A 14,320-nucleotide genomic window follows, 5' to 3' on the forward strand; every position below is an offset into this window, starting at 1 on the left:
TTGCAACAATTTAAGCCTAACCGCAGCTCTCTAAACCTTATAACAACTAAGCTGTGGCCTTTCACAGATAGTCAGTTTTTCCCGAAATTTTCAAATTTTTAGTTTTGCTCACGAAAGGCCACAGCTTAGTTGTTATAAGGTTTAGAGAGCTGCGGTTTGGCTAAATTGTTGCAAATTTAATTAGCTTTGTAATTTTGTTAATTACCTATACTGCAAATGAAAAAGTATTATCCTTTTTATGATTTTATATGCCCTCAGTTTCAATTCTTTAAAAATCTATTTCTACCTTCTTTTTGTTTTTCAGATATTGTGAGTGAACTATTTGTCTCACAGACTTTGTTCTATGCTCTAATGAAAGAAAATTAAATGCACTACAACTTTATTATACGACCTTCTCATAGAACGAGCGGTTTTTGCCAATATTTTGCTTCAAACGGGAGCAAAACTAAAAATTTCAATATTTCGGGAAAAATGAACCATCTTCGAATGGCCACAGTTTAGTCGCTATAAGATTTAGAGAGCTTTAATTAGGCTTAAATTGTTGCAAATTTAATAACCTTAATTTATGTACTGAATGATACTTGTTGGAAACGCATAGTTTATGACTTTTAGAGCAAAAAGTGAAAAAAGTCCAAAATTTTCGCAGTTTATTATTTGCGTATAATCTTTTTTCCTACTTTCCCAAATTTTGTAATTTTGTTAATTACCTATCCTGCAAATGAAAAAGTATTATTCTTTTTATGATTTTATATGCTCTCAGTTTCAATTCTTTAAAAATCTATTTCTACCTTCTTTTTGTTTTTCAGATATTGTGTGTGAAATATTTGTCTCACAGACTTTGTTCTATGCTCTTATGAAAGAAAATTAAATGCACTACAACTTTATTATACGAACTTCTCATAGAACGAGCGGTTTTTGCCAATATTTTGCTTCAAACGGGAGCAAAACTAAAAATTTCAATATTTCGGGAAAAATGAACCATCTTCGAATGGCCACAGTTTAGTCGTTATAAGGTTTAGAGAGCTGCGGTTAGGCTTCAATTGTTGCAAATTTAATAACCTTAATTTATGTACTGAATCATACTTGTCGGAAACGCATAGTTTATGACTTTTAGAGCAAAAAGTGAAAAAAGTCCAAAATTTTCGCAGTTTATCACGTGGTGCGCAGCGAGCACAACTTTTTCGAAGTTGCAAATTGGGATTTACATCACCCTAACTGATCCAAACAACATACCAAAAATTCAAATCTACATCGTGCTTTGCGAATTTAATGTTAATTTCCACTGGCCTAGCCCATGCCTGATTATTATTGGGATTAATTGGATGGTATTTTATTTAATCTAGATTTACGTTAAATATTGAATTTATTTTTTTATATGAAACAAATAATAAAGTAATTTTAAAGATATAATAATGTAGTTGCGTAGCTTTTTTCCGCCTTTCCTAAATAAAATTAAGAATTTAATACTAAGCAGGCTTGTTGACATTTTAATAACTAATATGAATATAATCTCAATTCAACACAATTTTTAGATGGAGAATAAAAGTATTGCGTTGCAACCAACATTCATTCGAACCAGAAACTTTTATGACATTTGACAACCAACCCGCATTTGGCCAGCATGATAGATTAGCCTATAGCTTAGCTTTAAGCCTAACGACGCCTGCTCCCTCTCAGTGGGAATATAAATAGCTTGATGGATGTTGATGATGATTATTATAATTTGTTTATATTTCGATATATCATATTAATATCAAATATGATCTATTACTATATTCACAAACAAGATAATTTAATTCTAGGTCGGAGAATTTATGGTTCTAATTTATAGATCGCAGAACCGAATATTCCTTATTTATTAGTAGGTTCACCTATAACGATTTATGATATGTAGGTATTTGACAGTATATGTAGGTATCCTGAGTGGCATCCTTTTTTGGCGCACGCAACCTCACATATTTTGATAGTTTAATTATTATTTTGTTTTACTTTACTTAATTTTTTTTTTCTTCTTATTTTTTAAACTTCGTACTTTGTAATGTTTATTATGTACTTGTGAGTTGTGTGTGTTGAAATAAATGATTTCTTTCTTTCTTTCTTTCTGACACTAATAAACAAATTTGACTTATTAGACTAGGCATTGCCCTTAGAAGGAAATTGTTATTTAATCTATCTTCAGACAATGTTCCTTAGGGCAATAAATAAAAATTAAGAGAAACGATAATTAATTGATGTATCGTCCTGGGAGTTAAATAGGAATATTTTTATAAGCTTAAAAATGCGAATCTTTTTGTGTTTAATTAAAAAAAAAAAGTATTTGGAGTATATTTGGTACATTGCAGTTTATTACCGGGAATAGGCAAGTCATTTAACATTGAATTAATAATATATGGCTTCTGTATCAGCACATTCTTGGTTACTCGACTGCAACCGTTGCATGGCAAGTGAAATAATAATAAAAATCTTATTAGATTTTTAACTTAATCTCTAAATACAAAAACATCAACATTATTACAATTAAGAATACACCTAGTTATCATTATTAAAAGCGTCTCTTGTTTCAACATAACGTTATTAATAATTTCCCATAAGCTTACAATCCGAGCTAACCCTCTAATTGTTCCGCCAAGGTAACTACGCACAAAGCAGAAATCGAGATAATTGGTGTATATCGTAAAATCCCTTGGGATTATACTTTCGTATGATGCTGAATGTTTCCATGTCAATTATACAGGGAATATCAGCATATTTCAGCAATAATACACATTTTCAATTAAATTAACGGTATAATTGGAGACGAGATTTAGAATATAGGTGTAAGGCGTAACATAATTTGAACAAAAAGTTTTCAATGTTTTACGTGCTTTACTTGTTAACAATACACACAATAATTGTTTATAAAATATTATATAGTGATAAGACAAAGATCTATAAAACATACATTAAATATTATAAGGTAGTCTTACTTACTTAATAAATACGATAAAATGTTATACAGAAAATATATGAAGACCAAAAGTTCCAAGTAAAAGGTTATTATACTATGATAAGATAATTGGGTAAGCGTCTATCAGTTATGTAATACCGCGATACCCACTTTCCTATTATCATAAATATCATCTTGGAAAACAATAGGAAATGTGTATGAAATATGGTCCGATGTAGATCAATTTCAGGTAGGAGTTATTTAGCGGATGCTGATTGTTATTAGAGAATATATAAGATCATGTGATTTCGTATCGTCGGTATACTACTATTCTTATTTATAATAACGTATTATAATAACCTAACGTTCGAAAAACCATTCATCAAACGTTTAAAATATATACTTTATTAATTTAACTGTTTATTCTCAATGCTAATAAAACTGCTAGAATTTGGATAAACTTCGCAGCGAATTGGCATTGACTATTGATTTAAATGAAAAGATCCAGTATTATGCAAAATACAACGAATGTATTTTAAAAACCCGACAAGAGGTTTTGAAAAAAAAATCATTTTGTCATATTGCTGCATAGTATCAAATATACCAATTACCCAGACATTCGAAAAATATATCCCTTAGGGCCGATTTTTCAATGCTTGGATCAAACTTATCCGTCCAATAAAGTATTACACGATAATATTAAAATGTCACGTAAACTGTCAAATACGGGCAATTAGAATACGTTTTTAAAATGGTAGTTTTATACATTTTTCGACGAATAAGTTTTATCCAAGCATTGAAAAATCGGCTCTAAATCGAGAACAATCGGGTAACCTTAATTCACTATCTTAAAATCGCAATTTAAGTGCCTATATTCGTGTGAACTTTTCAAACCAGCTTTCAACATAAAAAGCCACTCAGAAAACCACACGGTATTAAATATTATATATCCATATAACAATAAACCGGTCGTCGACTATCCAGTTACGTAATGCCTAGGAAATTTGAGATACCTACAAGAAATTCGGTGAAATTTAACCGTTTATTTAGGATAAGAACCGTCGAGTAATAAATAAGTAGCGATTGTATTTCACTGTCTATTCACTGCGTAATAAATGAATTTGGTGTCGCGAGCTGTAAATATAGGATGGGTAATGTTTTGACAAAAATGCTTCTTAATTAGTTAATGAAGTTAACATAATTCAAAAAAATGAGTAGATAATTACGTATGTAGGCATCAAATTCGAATTCTTATAGATCACATTTTAATTCGATTTCAGGAAAAAAAAAGATTATTTTATTTATTGAGCTTCGTCTTCGTCGTATAAAGAACATGAAGACCGTGAAAGGCTTTTGGAAAACAAAAATGAAAAACGAAGACAAATACAACGCGCGTTTCTTCACAGTTTGGCTTTTGTCTGAAAACTGTTGTTTATATCATTTTTTAAGCTCCCTTTTACGTGTTATACGGTATACCTTGTATTTTTCTTAACTTTCTACTACAGTATTCTTCTTTCAATTAAGGCTAACATATTCTTTTCGGCTAATTACCTCCCAGTTCATGTGATGGTAATCTTCCCATTATACTCGGAGGCCAAGTACCGCTTGGACCTAATTCTCTGATGTTGACCGAATGAGGGTTCGCACTTTGGAAGTTTTAGCTCTATGACGGACAATATTACACTTGATAACTAGAGTCGATAACAGAGACATTTTGGGATCTTACTATACTTTAACGTTCGCCTAATTGTTAACAATGTGGAATTCTATATGCAAATGATAATAAAATTTACATGTTATTATGGCTTGATTGTAACATAAAATTTTAATTCAATTCAACTTACTTATTATAATATGTTACAGTTCTAAATTAATATTTGTTTTCAAGAACAAGAATTACCTATGTTTTATTTATATTTCATATTGAAACAAGCATCACCACTCAACTACGCTTCGAAATTCCAACTACATATACCTACCCCACTGCGAACGATATGTTACTATTAAATCATCCTTCATGTTACGACTACACCTGTGATTTAAATACTATCTATTCCAGTATTCACTTCAGTATTTTCATTTGCACTTACTCTTATCCACTGTTCAGTTTCCAGCAGAGAATCTCCAGGTTGCAGGAGTAACTTCACTCGTCTCCGCAGTATGTCATCATCTGCTGTTAACGAATGTGCTGTAAATGCTGTTTTTACATCCGTCTTCTGCTGCCTCGCGAAGATCCCGTACGCTTTGTCGCGCTCCAGCTGTAAGGAAAATAAGTTTTTATTTTCTTTAATAAAATAAATCTAGTTTTGCCATGTAGCGCAAAACAAAACAAGTGTTTCTATGGCTTATGTGTTATCTTTTAATATAAGTTTCGTCACTATTCACAATAAACTTTCATGTTTAAATAAGAAGTATTTATTTTCTATGATAAGTAATATCTACAATGAAAAAAAACACTGTTCCTGGAACAATTAGCACCAGAGACTAATACTATGGCTGATGCATTGAAAAGCTTTCGATAAATCATAATCATGCCCATATTTTAATATAAAATATGTATTTAGAGCAGTAGGTAGAGCATTTCTCGACGACATATTTTTATTGCAGAAAATACGCTTCCTATTTTTCAATGAGCCTTTCATTTATAGTGGAGATAGAAATGCTTTAGCTATATTTTCCTGATATAAGGTTTTTTCATGGTAAATTTTCTAATATAACATAAATAGCTAATATAAAAATAGAATATTATTAACTGTCAATTGACACTGCAAAAATTACCTATACTTACCTAATTATAAGTTGATAATTCTTTACTTATCGACGTACCGGATTGAGACCCGTCCAATTAGGATATACCTACAATAAAACAGCGCTACCATTCACATACCTTTTGATGAGAATATATTCAGTATTATGTAAAAAGGTTGCAAAAACATTTTATTGGACCCTCTTTGAATTTAACCGCAGGCCGATCAAGCCTGTCAAGAAGATAAGTTATCGTAACTCGCATCTTAAGATACCTCGTGGCTTCGACACGTTTTGAATACACTCCTTTTATTTGCTTTTGTATGAGTAATAAGAGAGGAAATTAAAAATTAGCTTTATAGATACCAACAGCATAAAAAGTCTATTTTTTGGCGATTGAATTTCATAAGGAAAAGAACTTTTAAAAAGTATGCAAGCGAAGGCAAGGGCAAAAGCTAGTTTTATAGGCAATTTGCTTTGAATAATACTAATGAATATTTATCAAATTAACGTCCTGGAGTCGCTCGTCAAACAAGGTTATATAAATGTTTGTATAGACCATATCCATCCATGTACAAAAATCTTCAATTTACCTAAGTAAAGCAATAGTGGAATATGCAAATATACCAATCGAGTATATTATATGAGTTACTATATCTGTATACTTAATCTCATAAACAAGAAACAAAATATATGAACTGAACCGTACGTCTTACATACCGACGTCTTACAAAATGGGAAGGATAAAAACAAAGATTTCATATAATGTAGGGTTGTCAAAATTATTTGAGTCAACTATTTATATTTTGTTAAAGGATTTAGTAGCATTATTATTTTGTACTATCTGAGAACTACGGTTTTATGGGCAGATTTTGATACAAGTAGAAACAACTTATTTTTAAACCTAGATCATCAGTACTTTCTTTAAAATATTCAACAAAATTGATGATATGGTTAACGTTAAACTGAAGTTTCTTAACCGATATTGGTATAAATGCAAGTACCTACATTTATGATTTGTCAAATTAAAATCTAGTATAGTTAATATCCACGTTATTAAAACCATTGTGTAAGCCACATCTAGTAATCCCTTATCCCTATTATGAATTTAAGTTAATATGAATAAATTAAGTCGCTTATTAAATTGTACAATTCATGGAAATGATATCATCAGAAACAAATACTTCTACGAACCGGCAACCCTATTTGTAACAAACAACAAAGTAATTGTAAATATCACAGACAAAAGAAATGTTTGTAAATAAGTCTCTGGAGGCGTTTTCTAATGGACTTGGAAATAAGACTAGGTTTGCTTGCTTTTGTTAAATTCTTTTTTATTTACCTTTTTACATTAAGTTCATTATATGGGAATTGTAGGAATGGAACAATACTATTTTTACCAATACAAAACCTTAAGTGATTGGTAAATCCAAGCTTCTAATCTTGTCTTATATAAGAATGAAGTGCTGATTAAAACAGTATATTTGTTTCTAGCAATTTAAATAGACATTAGGACATTATTATAGACTATCAATCAAGTTGTTTCAATAAACGATAACAACAAGACTATCGTAGTTTCTTAATTTATTGGATCCACAGCAATTAATATTATAAATCCGATAGTTTGTATGGATGTAAAGATTCCCGGGCTAAGTTAGTAAATAATAAGGTTTTAAGGTTTTGTTGTAAAACGAGGAACATTATTCATTTACATCTTATTCTTGTAAGTTGTTCAATGATACTTTAATTAATTATTATTATTACGTAATTTTGATACACCATAATTATACTTCATTAATCTGTATAGGAATTTGATTAAATATCTTACAAAAGTTATTAAAAACCAATTTATTATTATTTAATTAACACTAATTCGTAAAGTACAACGCAAAAAAGCAAGGGTTAAAATTAAAAGATAATTATACTAAATGAAGAACCTAGATACAAACATATATAGTATAAAATTAAAAGTAAGGTACGATCGCATTAGTGTTTCAATATTTAATTTACGATAAAAATAAATAAAACATCAAAACAAACTAATAATTCGCCGATATATAACATCAACAATGCGACGTTTTCTTTGATTTCCGATCGGTAATTTACAAGGCTTTGGGGTAAAGGAAGTTATTTGCCGATTACATAAGAAAAAATTTGTACGACAAACGTTTTTATGACATTATTCTATTCGAAGTCTCGATTCCACTGACCCAGATAGTTTTACGATTGTTCCGTAAATATTCATGGATATAAAATCCCATGTTACAAAAAACAACAATTGAACATTATAATATTTTCTATAAGTAAAATTATTAAATCCAAGGCAATTGGCATAACAAATTACAGCTAGTTCTCACTACGACTTTGAAAGTTATAACAATAAAAATATTTTCTATAGAACACGATAACTTTTTAACAAGATAGCTATTTATCAATTATACGAATAAGTTGTTTATTGGAATCGACTTATCGTTAACAACTTTTAAAGAAAATTACTGGAGAAATAATATAATTTGCGGTTCGTAGACTTCGTAGATAAGATACGAGAAGCTTTAGTAGCGTATCGAAGGCTTTAATTTCGTAGGTTTTATTTCTTTAGGGCCAACGGACCCTACAGCGATTCCAGAGAAATAAATTTATACCGCAGATTGTTAAATTTAAACAAGAAAAGAATTGAAGAAAGGAACTTGAAAATGTAATGCTAAATTGAAAGGTCGGCCAAACCACAAAAAAGTTATTACATATTATAAATTAAGATAGCTCCAGATTTCCATAGATTTGGTGGGCATTTGGTGGATGGAAACGGGCAAGTGGCGGAGGGCCTGGAAACGGGCAACTGTTGGGCGGGACATGCGGAAGATTGCGAATCCCGTCTAAAGCAGCGCGTTGGTACACGTTGGTGGGGTTTTAGTCGGTGGGAATCCGACATAATATATCACATAACCCACGGCTCCTTTCCCGAGAGCCGTGGGTATCTTAGGCAAGATTTCCCCACTTGAAAAAAAAAGAATTCCATAGAAGCAAATCATTGCAACTATTTACAAACTAATTAATGAAGTTGTAGCCAACCTTTTTCGACGTTTTATAACTTCTCAATTTTCCTCACGTTGGATTTTAAACAATGCGTTATTAAAACTTCGTGTTCTTTGTTGTTCTTAAGTCTTCTCACTTCGCACTTTAAAAGTTTAAAATTCAAAGGCTATTTAACTTTTCTTTAAAATGAGATATTATATGAAACAAAAGACGCGTGGAGAAATAAATTAAATTATATTTAAAATTCTCTTGTGAAAAATGTGCGTTATGTTTATCTAGGTATTTACGTCGAAAATTAATCTAGAATTTTTTAATACTTGAATATTGTCTAGTGCCTACATCGCAGAAGTAGGTAGTAACGTTCAGGAAACATAAATTTGTATTTTTTGCAATAAAAGAGAAACATCTGCGACATAATAATATATCGTTTGATAGATGGCATGACCTCTTTAGACACTTACAATAGAAGGAGTAGAACTAATTAAATCTCTGAGATGGGTACTTGAAAGGCGTTGCTACGATAAAGCGAAAAACACAAGTTCAAACCCTTTTATATAGTTACTATGGGTGAGACAAGAAGCAATCTACATATATTATTAAGTCGACACACACTGGTGTACGTCGACTTAATATATTATGTAGAAAGTGTTAAAGGTACGTATACATATTATGTGTAGATGGAATATAACTATAGACTACAAGCCCGCATAGGACAAAAATATGGGTCAAATGAACCACCAGGGGACATATCTAGAACGATAGCAGAGCAAAAAATAATAAGATTCATCACTATGCCGTCACTTGTAAGCTGTCCAACTGAGTGCAGATGAGAATTGAAAAGTACAGGTAGACTCGGTAAATTTTGGTCATATATTTTTGTACGGCATTCTTAACCATCGATAGATCCATTAAAAATAATAAGAAACCGCTCAGTGCCGTACAAAAATGGTGGTCCACCAAGTCGGAATTTTTATTTAATTTCCGAGAGTTACCGGGGGTAAATTTGGTCATTTGACCATGTACGGCATCTGTGTCATACTATTGCTATACTGCTTTTAATCCATTATTCCGCAACGCCGTACAAAAATCATGGGGACAAGGGGAAAAAATCGAGAGTTGCAATCCCCTCTCTTTCCCCACTCCAGGGGGTCATTTGACTAAGTACGGCTTCGGTTCCAAAACATTATCTAGCACTCAAAAGTACTATTAAAAGCAATGCCGTCAAAAAATAATTGTTCTTTTAAATGTATACCAATAATCATCTTAATTTCATCGAATTCTTAATATAAAGAGCTGTAAGGTCATTTGACCCTGTACGGGAACTTTTTTTTTAACATAATATTGTAAAATTCAATTGTTGTATAGTATTGCCGTTCAAAAGAAACCGTTCTAAAAAAAGTTATAGAGAAATGCAAAACCAGAAATTTTGATAAAGTTTAAACATCGTAGATTAATGAAATATAATAGTTTTCTACACTTTATCCGTTGTTTTAAATAGTATTAACATAGATAAATTAGGAAAAAACGATGCCGTACATTTTTGTGCAGACCACATCTTTTAGGCTGATGAAAGCGACGAAAGCTACAATTTTAAGGGTGCTTTATGGCCATTTGATACAGTACGGCATTAACATATTTTTACCCAACTACGGCAAAGCAAAAGGAGGGTTATGGTTGTTTACAGGTCATGTATGTATGTTCATCTATTCCCTCGTAACTTCTAAACTACTTATCAGAATTCGACAAATGACATATCATTAGAAGCGTCTGAATTGTTCACTGGATAACCAGCGACTAGCTAGCTAAAGGCTATATGGGGTTTCACAAAATCTAATGTGGCGCCCTCTAGCGGACAAAACATACAGAGTAAAAAAATAAAGTTAAGATAAATATGCAGTGTTTGGTATCATTTGAAAGCGCTTTACTTGTACATTTTGAATATGTATATATTACTAGCATTTGCTTGTGACTTTACCTGTATTCATGGACTGATTGCATATAATTCACATCTTTTCGTTCATAGCTTTTTTATTAGTTCATCAATTTAACGGAGTCCATTCCACCTGACTGTCAATTTCCAAGGTGATAATTAACCACGTCGAGCTTCTTAATATTAATGTATATTTATATTTTATTATAAAAATATAAAGCAAACATTTCGTTATATGGATTTTTTTCTTTTTCAGATTTTTCCCCTTTGAACCAATGAAAATGTACGGCACATGAAAAAATATTATCTATGCATAAAATACTTTAAAAATAAATTTATTTCGTGTTGTGTCAAATGACCCCCTGGAGTGGGGAAAGAGAGGGGATTACAACTCTCGATTTTTTCCCCTTGTCCCCATGATTTTTGTACGGCGTTGCGGAATAATGGATTAAAAGCAGTATAGCAATAGTATGACACAGATGCCGTACATGGTCAAATGACCAAATTTACCCCCGGTAACTCTCGGAAATTAAATAAAAATCCCGACTTGGTGGACCACCATTTTTGTACGGCACAGAGCGGTTTCTTATTATTTTTAATGGATCTATCGATGGTTAAGAATGCCGTACAAAAATATATGACCAAAATTTACCGAGTCTACCTGTACTTTTCAATTCTCATCTGCACTCAGTTGGACAGCTTACAAGTGACGGCATAGTGATGAATCTTATTACTTTTTGCTCTGCTATCGTTCTAGATATGTCCCCTGGTGGTTCATTTGACCCATATTTTTGTCCTATGCGGGCTTGTAGTCTACTATTTTTATTGAAAGATTTCAAAAGCTCATACACTCGCACGGCTGACTAACAATAATCAGCTTAGTGTGGGTAAAATTCAAAGGTTCGGTTAAAGACTGTTTCTTATAACATTTTCTTACTTGTATTTTTAATGTAATGTGATTTATATCTTGGTATTAGATCGAAAGATATTCAAAAATATTGTTCGATAACAACGAGAATCGAGATCTATTTGAGTAAGTGTTCATTCTCAAAACAGTTTTTCAGTCCAGTGATAGTTCTACTTCTTATATTATTGTACCTATCATTTGAATTAAGGAGTCGGTAAGCTATTTTGTTCATCTGTATTCGCTGGAAACAATTATTTTTCATACAGTTTTGTAGATAACTATCACATCATATTATACTCTACTAGCTGCTCCGCGGGGTTCACCCCCGTGGCTCCACTCCTGTTGCCCGTAGGGTGATGAAATATATATAGCCTATAACCTTCCTCGATAAATGGGCTATCTAACACCGAAAGAATTTTTCAAATCGGACCAGTAGTTCCCGAGATTAGTGCGTTCAAACAAACAAACAAACAAACAAACTCTTCAGCTTTATAATATTAGTATAGATAAAGCGTTCCATTTCAGAAGCACCTACGCCTTACCTTCAAAGACAATCCCTTGCTGTTCCCCGTCAGCTCTTCCCATGTTGCCGTGGCCCGCTGCGTGCACTGGTCCTGATAGTCGAACTCCACCAGATCGATGAGGGAGACCAGCCACCGCCTGTCGTCGCCGCTGGAGGTGCCACTGGAGAGGAGGGCGTAGAAGCACACGCTTAGCAGTTGCAGTGTTGGTCGCATTGTACTGGGGACAAAAGAAAACATTATTAGTTAAGAGTGGGTATAAAGCCAAATTTCTAAATAAACTATATATCAAACTAGATGATATTTTCGAGGATTCTGTTTGATCAAAAACATAAAATATTAAAATTGACTCGATAAAAAAAATCACGATGTTACCTCTAAGTTTCACACTTTTACGATTTCTACTTGACATGTTAGGTTATTCTAAGAGCGTATACGCACTATGCGGGTAGCCGCATTGCGGGTAGCCGTCCGGCTGACCGCAATCACAATTATGTACGTAATATTCATTTCTATGCGCACTGCGATGCGGCTACCGCAGACCGCACAGTGCGCATAGAAGTGAATATTACGTACATAATTGTGCTTGCGGTCAGCCGGACGGCTACCCACAATGCGGCTACCCGCATAGTGCGTATACGCTCTAATGGCTTTGTTTTATAGAACGCGTCAGAGCGCTAACCTGACGCAGCTCTATGACACCGTAATGTATCATAGTACTCGCTGATGGCTTTGTCTGATAGAACGCGTAAAAATCGAGTTGTAGCTCTGACAATATGCCGCGCGTCAGGTTGTCGCTACACAATTATCTCGTTATGAAAAATTCATTTTAGTAAATAATTCTCATGTCTATTATTTGCTTATTATAGGTTATTTTTTATAAAGTAATGTGATACAGGAAACTTAATGCAATTAATATGCATGAGTTATTGATGCGAGTAATTAATAAAGCTCATGCTTCAGTAACAATATATTAGTTCACTATGTTTATTTAAAAATGGGATAATTAAATATTACATACAAACTTATAACGTATATAAACTTATATTAATAACGTTAACAGACTTTACACATATATAATATGGTACATTAGTCCTAGTATGAGTATAATGAAAAACATCGAAATTTGTAAATGTTTATTTTCCAAATGAACCAAGGTCTTTTTCTTTATTGCCCCTTTTTAATTTCACGTCGTATTAAAACACTTCGTTTCGTAAAAAGATAATTACTACATTGACTTTGATGTTGTAAAAGTTGACTAATTATGAAATACTGTTTTGCGCCTCGACTGTACCGCAACTAATTTATTGACACAAAATTAAGTTAATTAAACTTTCTTTGACTCCGCCATCGGGTCGGGCGACAATTTGATTAACTCCTGCGATATGAATCGGCGACATGTGTGTAACAATAATTAATTGAGATTCGTAATTTTAGTTTAACTATGTGTAGTTATGACATAAGCATTAACTTTTTTATCAGGAGTATTTCGATCACTTAGTTGTTGATTTTAATAGTTTGCTAATTATGGCAGATAAGCCTAAGCTAGCTAGATTTTTGTTGAAAATATAATTTTGAGCTTTAATTCGGTAAATGACTGTAATTAAGATTAGTTTAAACTTCTAAACAACAAAGTTTTCCAAGACATATTGTAACTGACATATTAAATGAAGATAGATATATCTCAGGCGAAATTTTATAAGTTTTACTTTACTTTTAGTGTAGAGTAATAATGATAGACCAGAGAGTGAAATTAATGAAAAGGGTCTCGCAGTAAAACGTTGCCATTGTACACATTTATTTTCAAGTGGAAATAAAATAAAAACAAATTAAAGTTTAACTAAACGTTTGTTCTGAGTAAACTTTTAGCGATCCTAACTTGAAGGCGAGACAATAATATTTCATTCGTTTTTTTTTGTTTGCAATTTTTGTATCATTTGAAGTAAATAGCGAGTACAAAAATTAAGAATATTTTAAGCTTTAATATACCATACAATACTAGTTAATATGAGGTATCCATAGAATTATTATGCGTGTTTAGTAGGTCTCTCGTTCCCAGAACGTCTGTCGTGTCTGTTTATTGCTAGCCCTTTCAAAGTTTTAGAAGTATGAATGCTTAACTAATTTAATAAAAGTCGATACAGTTTAATATAATCTTTGTAACTTTAAGATAAAATAAGATTGCACATGAAATTATTTCAGGGTTTAGGAATATTAACCTAATTATATTTTTACCATTTAAACTGAAACTATTTTGA

At 32.0% G+C, this 14,320-nt stretch overlaps 1 protein-coding gene across 4 annotated transcripts in view; it reads right to left on the reverse strand.

The window, feature by feature from the left end:
- Window positions 1-14,320, reverse strand: part of LOC149908559 (inactive angiotensin-converting enzyme-related protein-like) — a 149,162-nt gene that overhangs the window by 14,656 nt on the left and 120,186 nt on the right. For all 4 annotated transcript variants that reach the window (XM_090102037.1, XM_090102034.1, XM_090102035.1 and 1 more), the window contains 2 exons: window positions 12,084-12,282; window positions 5,017-5,184 (listed from right to left, as the gene is read on the reverse strand). In XM_090102037.1, the coding sequence (XP_089958163.1) occupies window positions 5,017-5,184; window positions 12,084-12,278 (363 nt within the window). In that variant the 5' untranslated portion in view covers window positions 12,279-12,282. The remainder of the gene's footprint in view (window positions 1-5,016; window positions 5,185-12,083; window positions 12,283-14,320) is intronic.

This window comes from Colias eurytheme, chromosome 5 (assembly GCF_061535395.1).
Source record: "Colias eurytheme isolate Ceu_HAF_F1 chromosome 5, ilColEury1 Martin Lab GWU primary, whole genome shotgun sequence".
NCBI classification, from domain to species: Eukaryota; Metazoa; Arthropoda; class Insecta; order Lepidoptera; family Pieridae; genus Colias; species Colias eurytheme.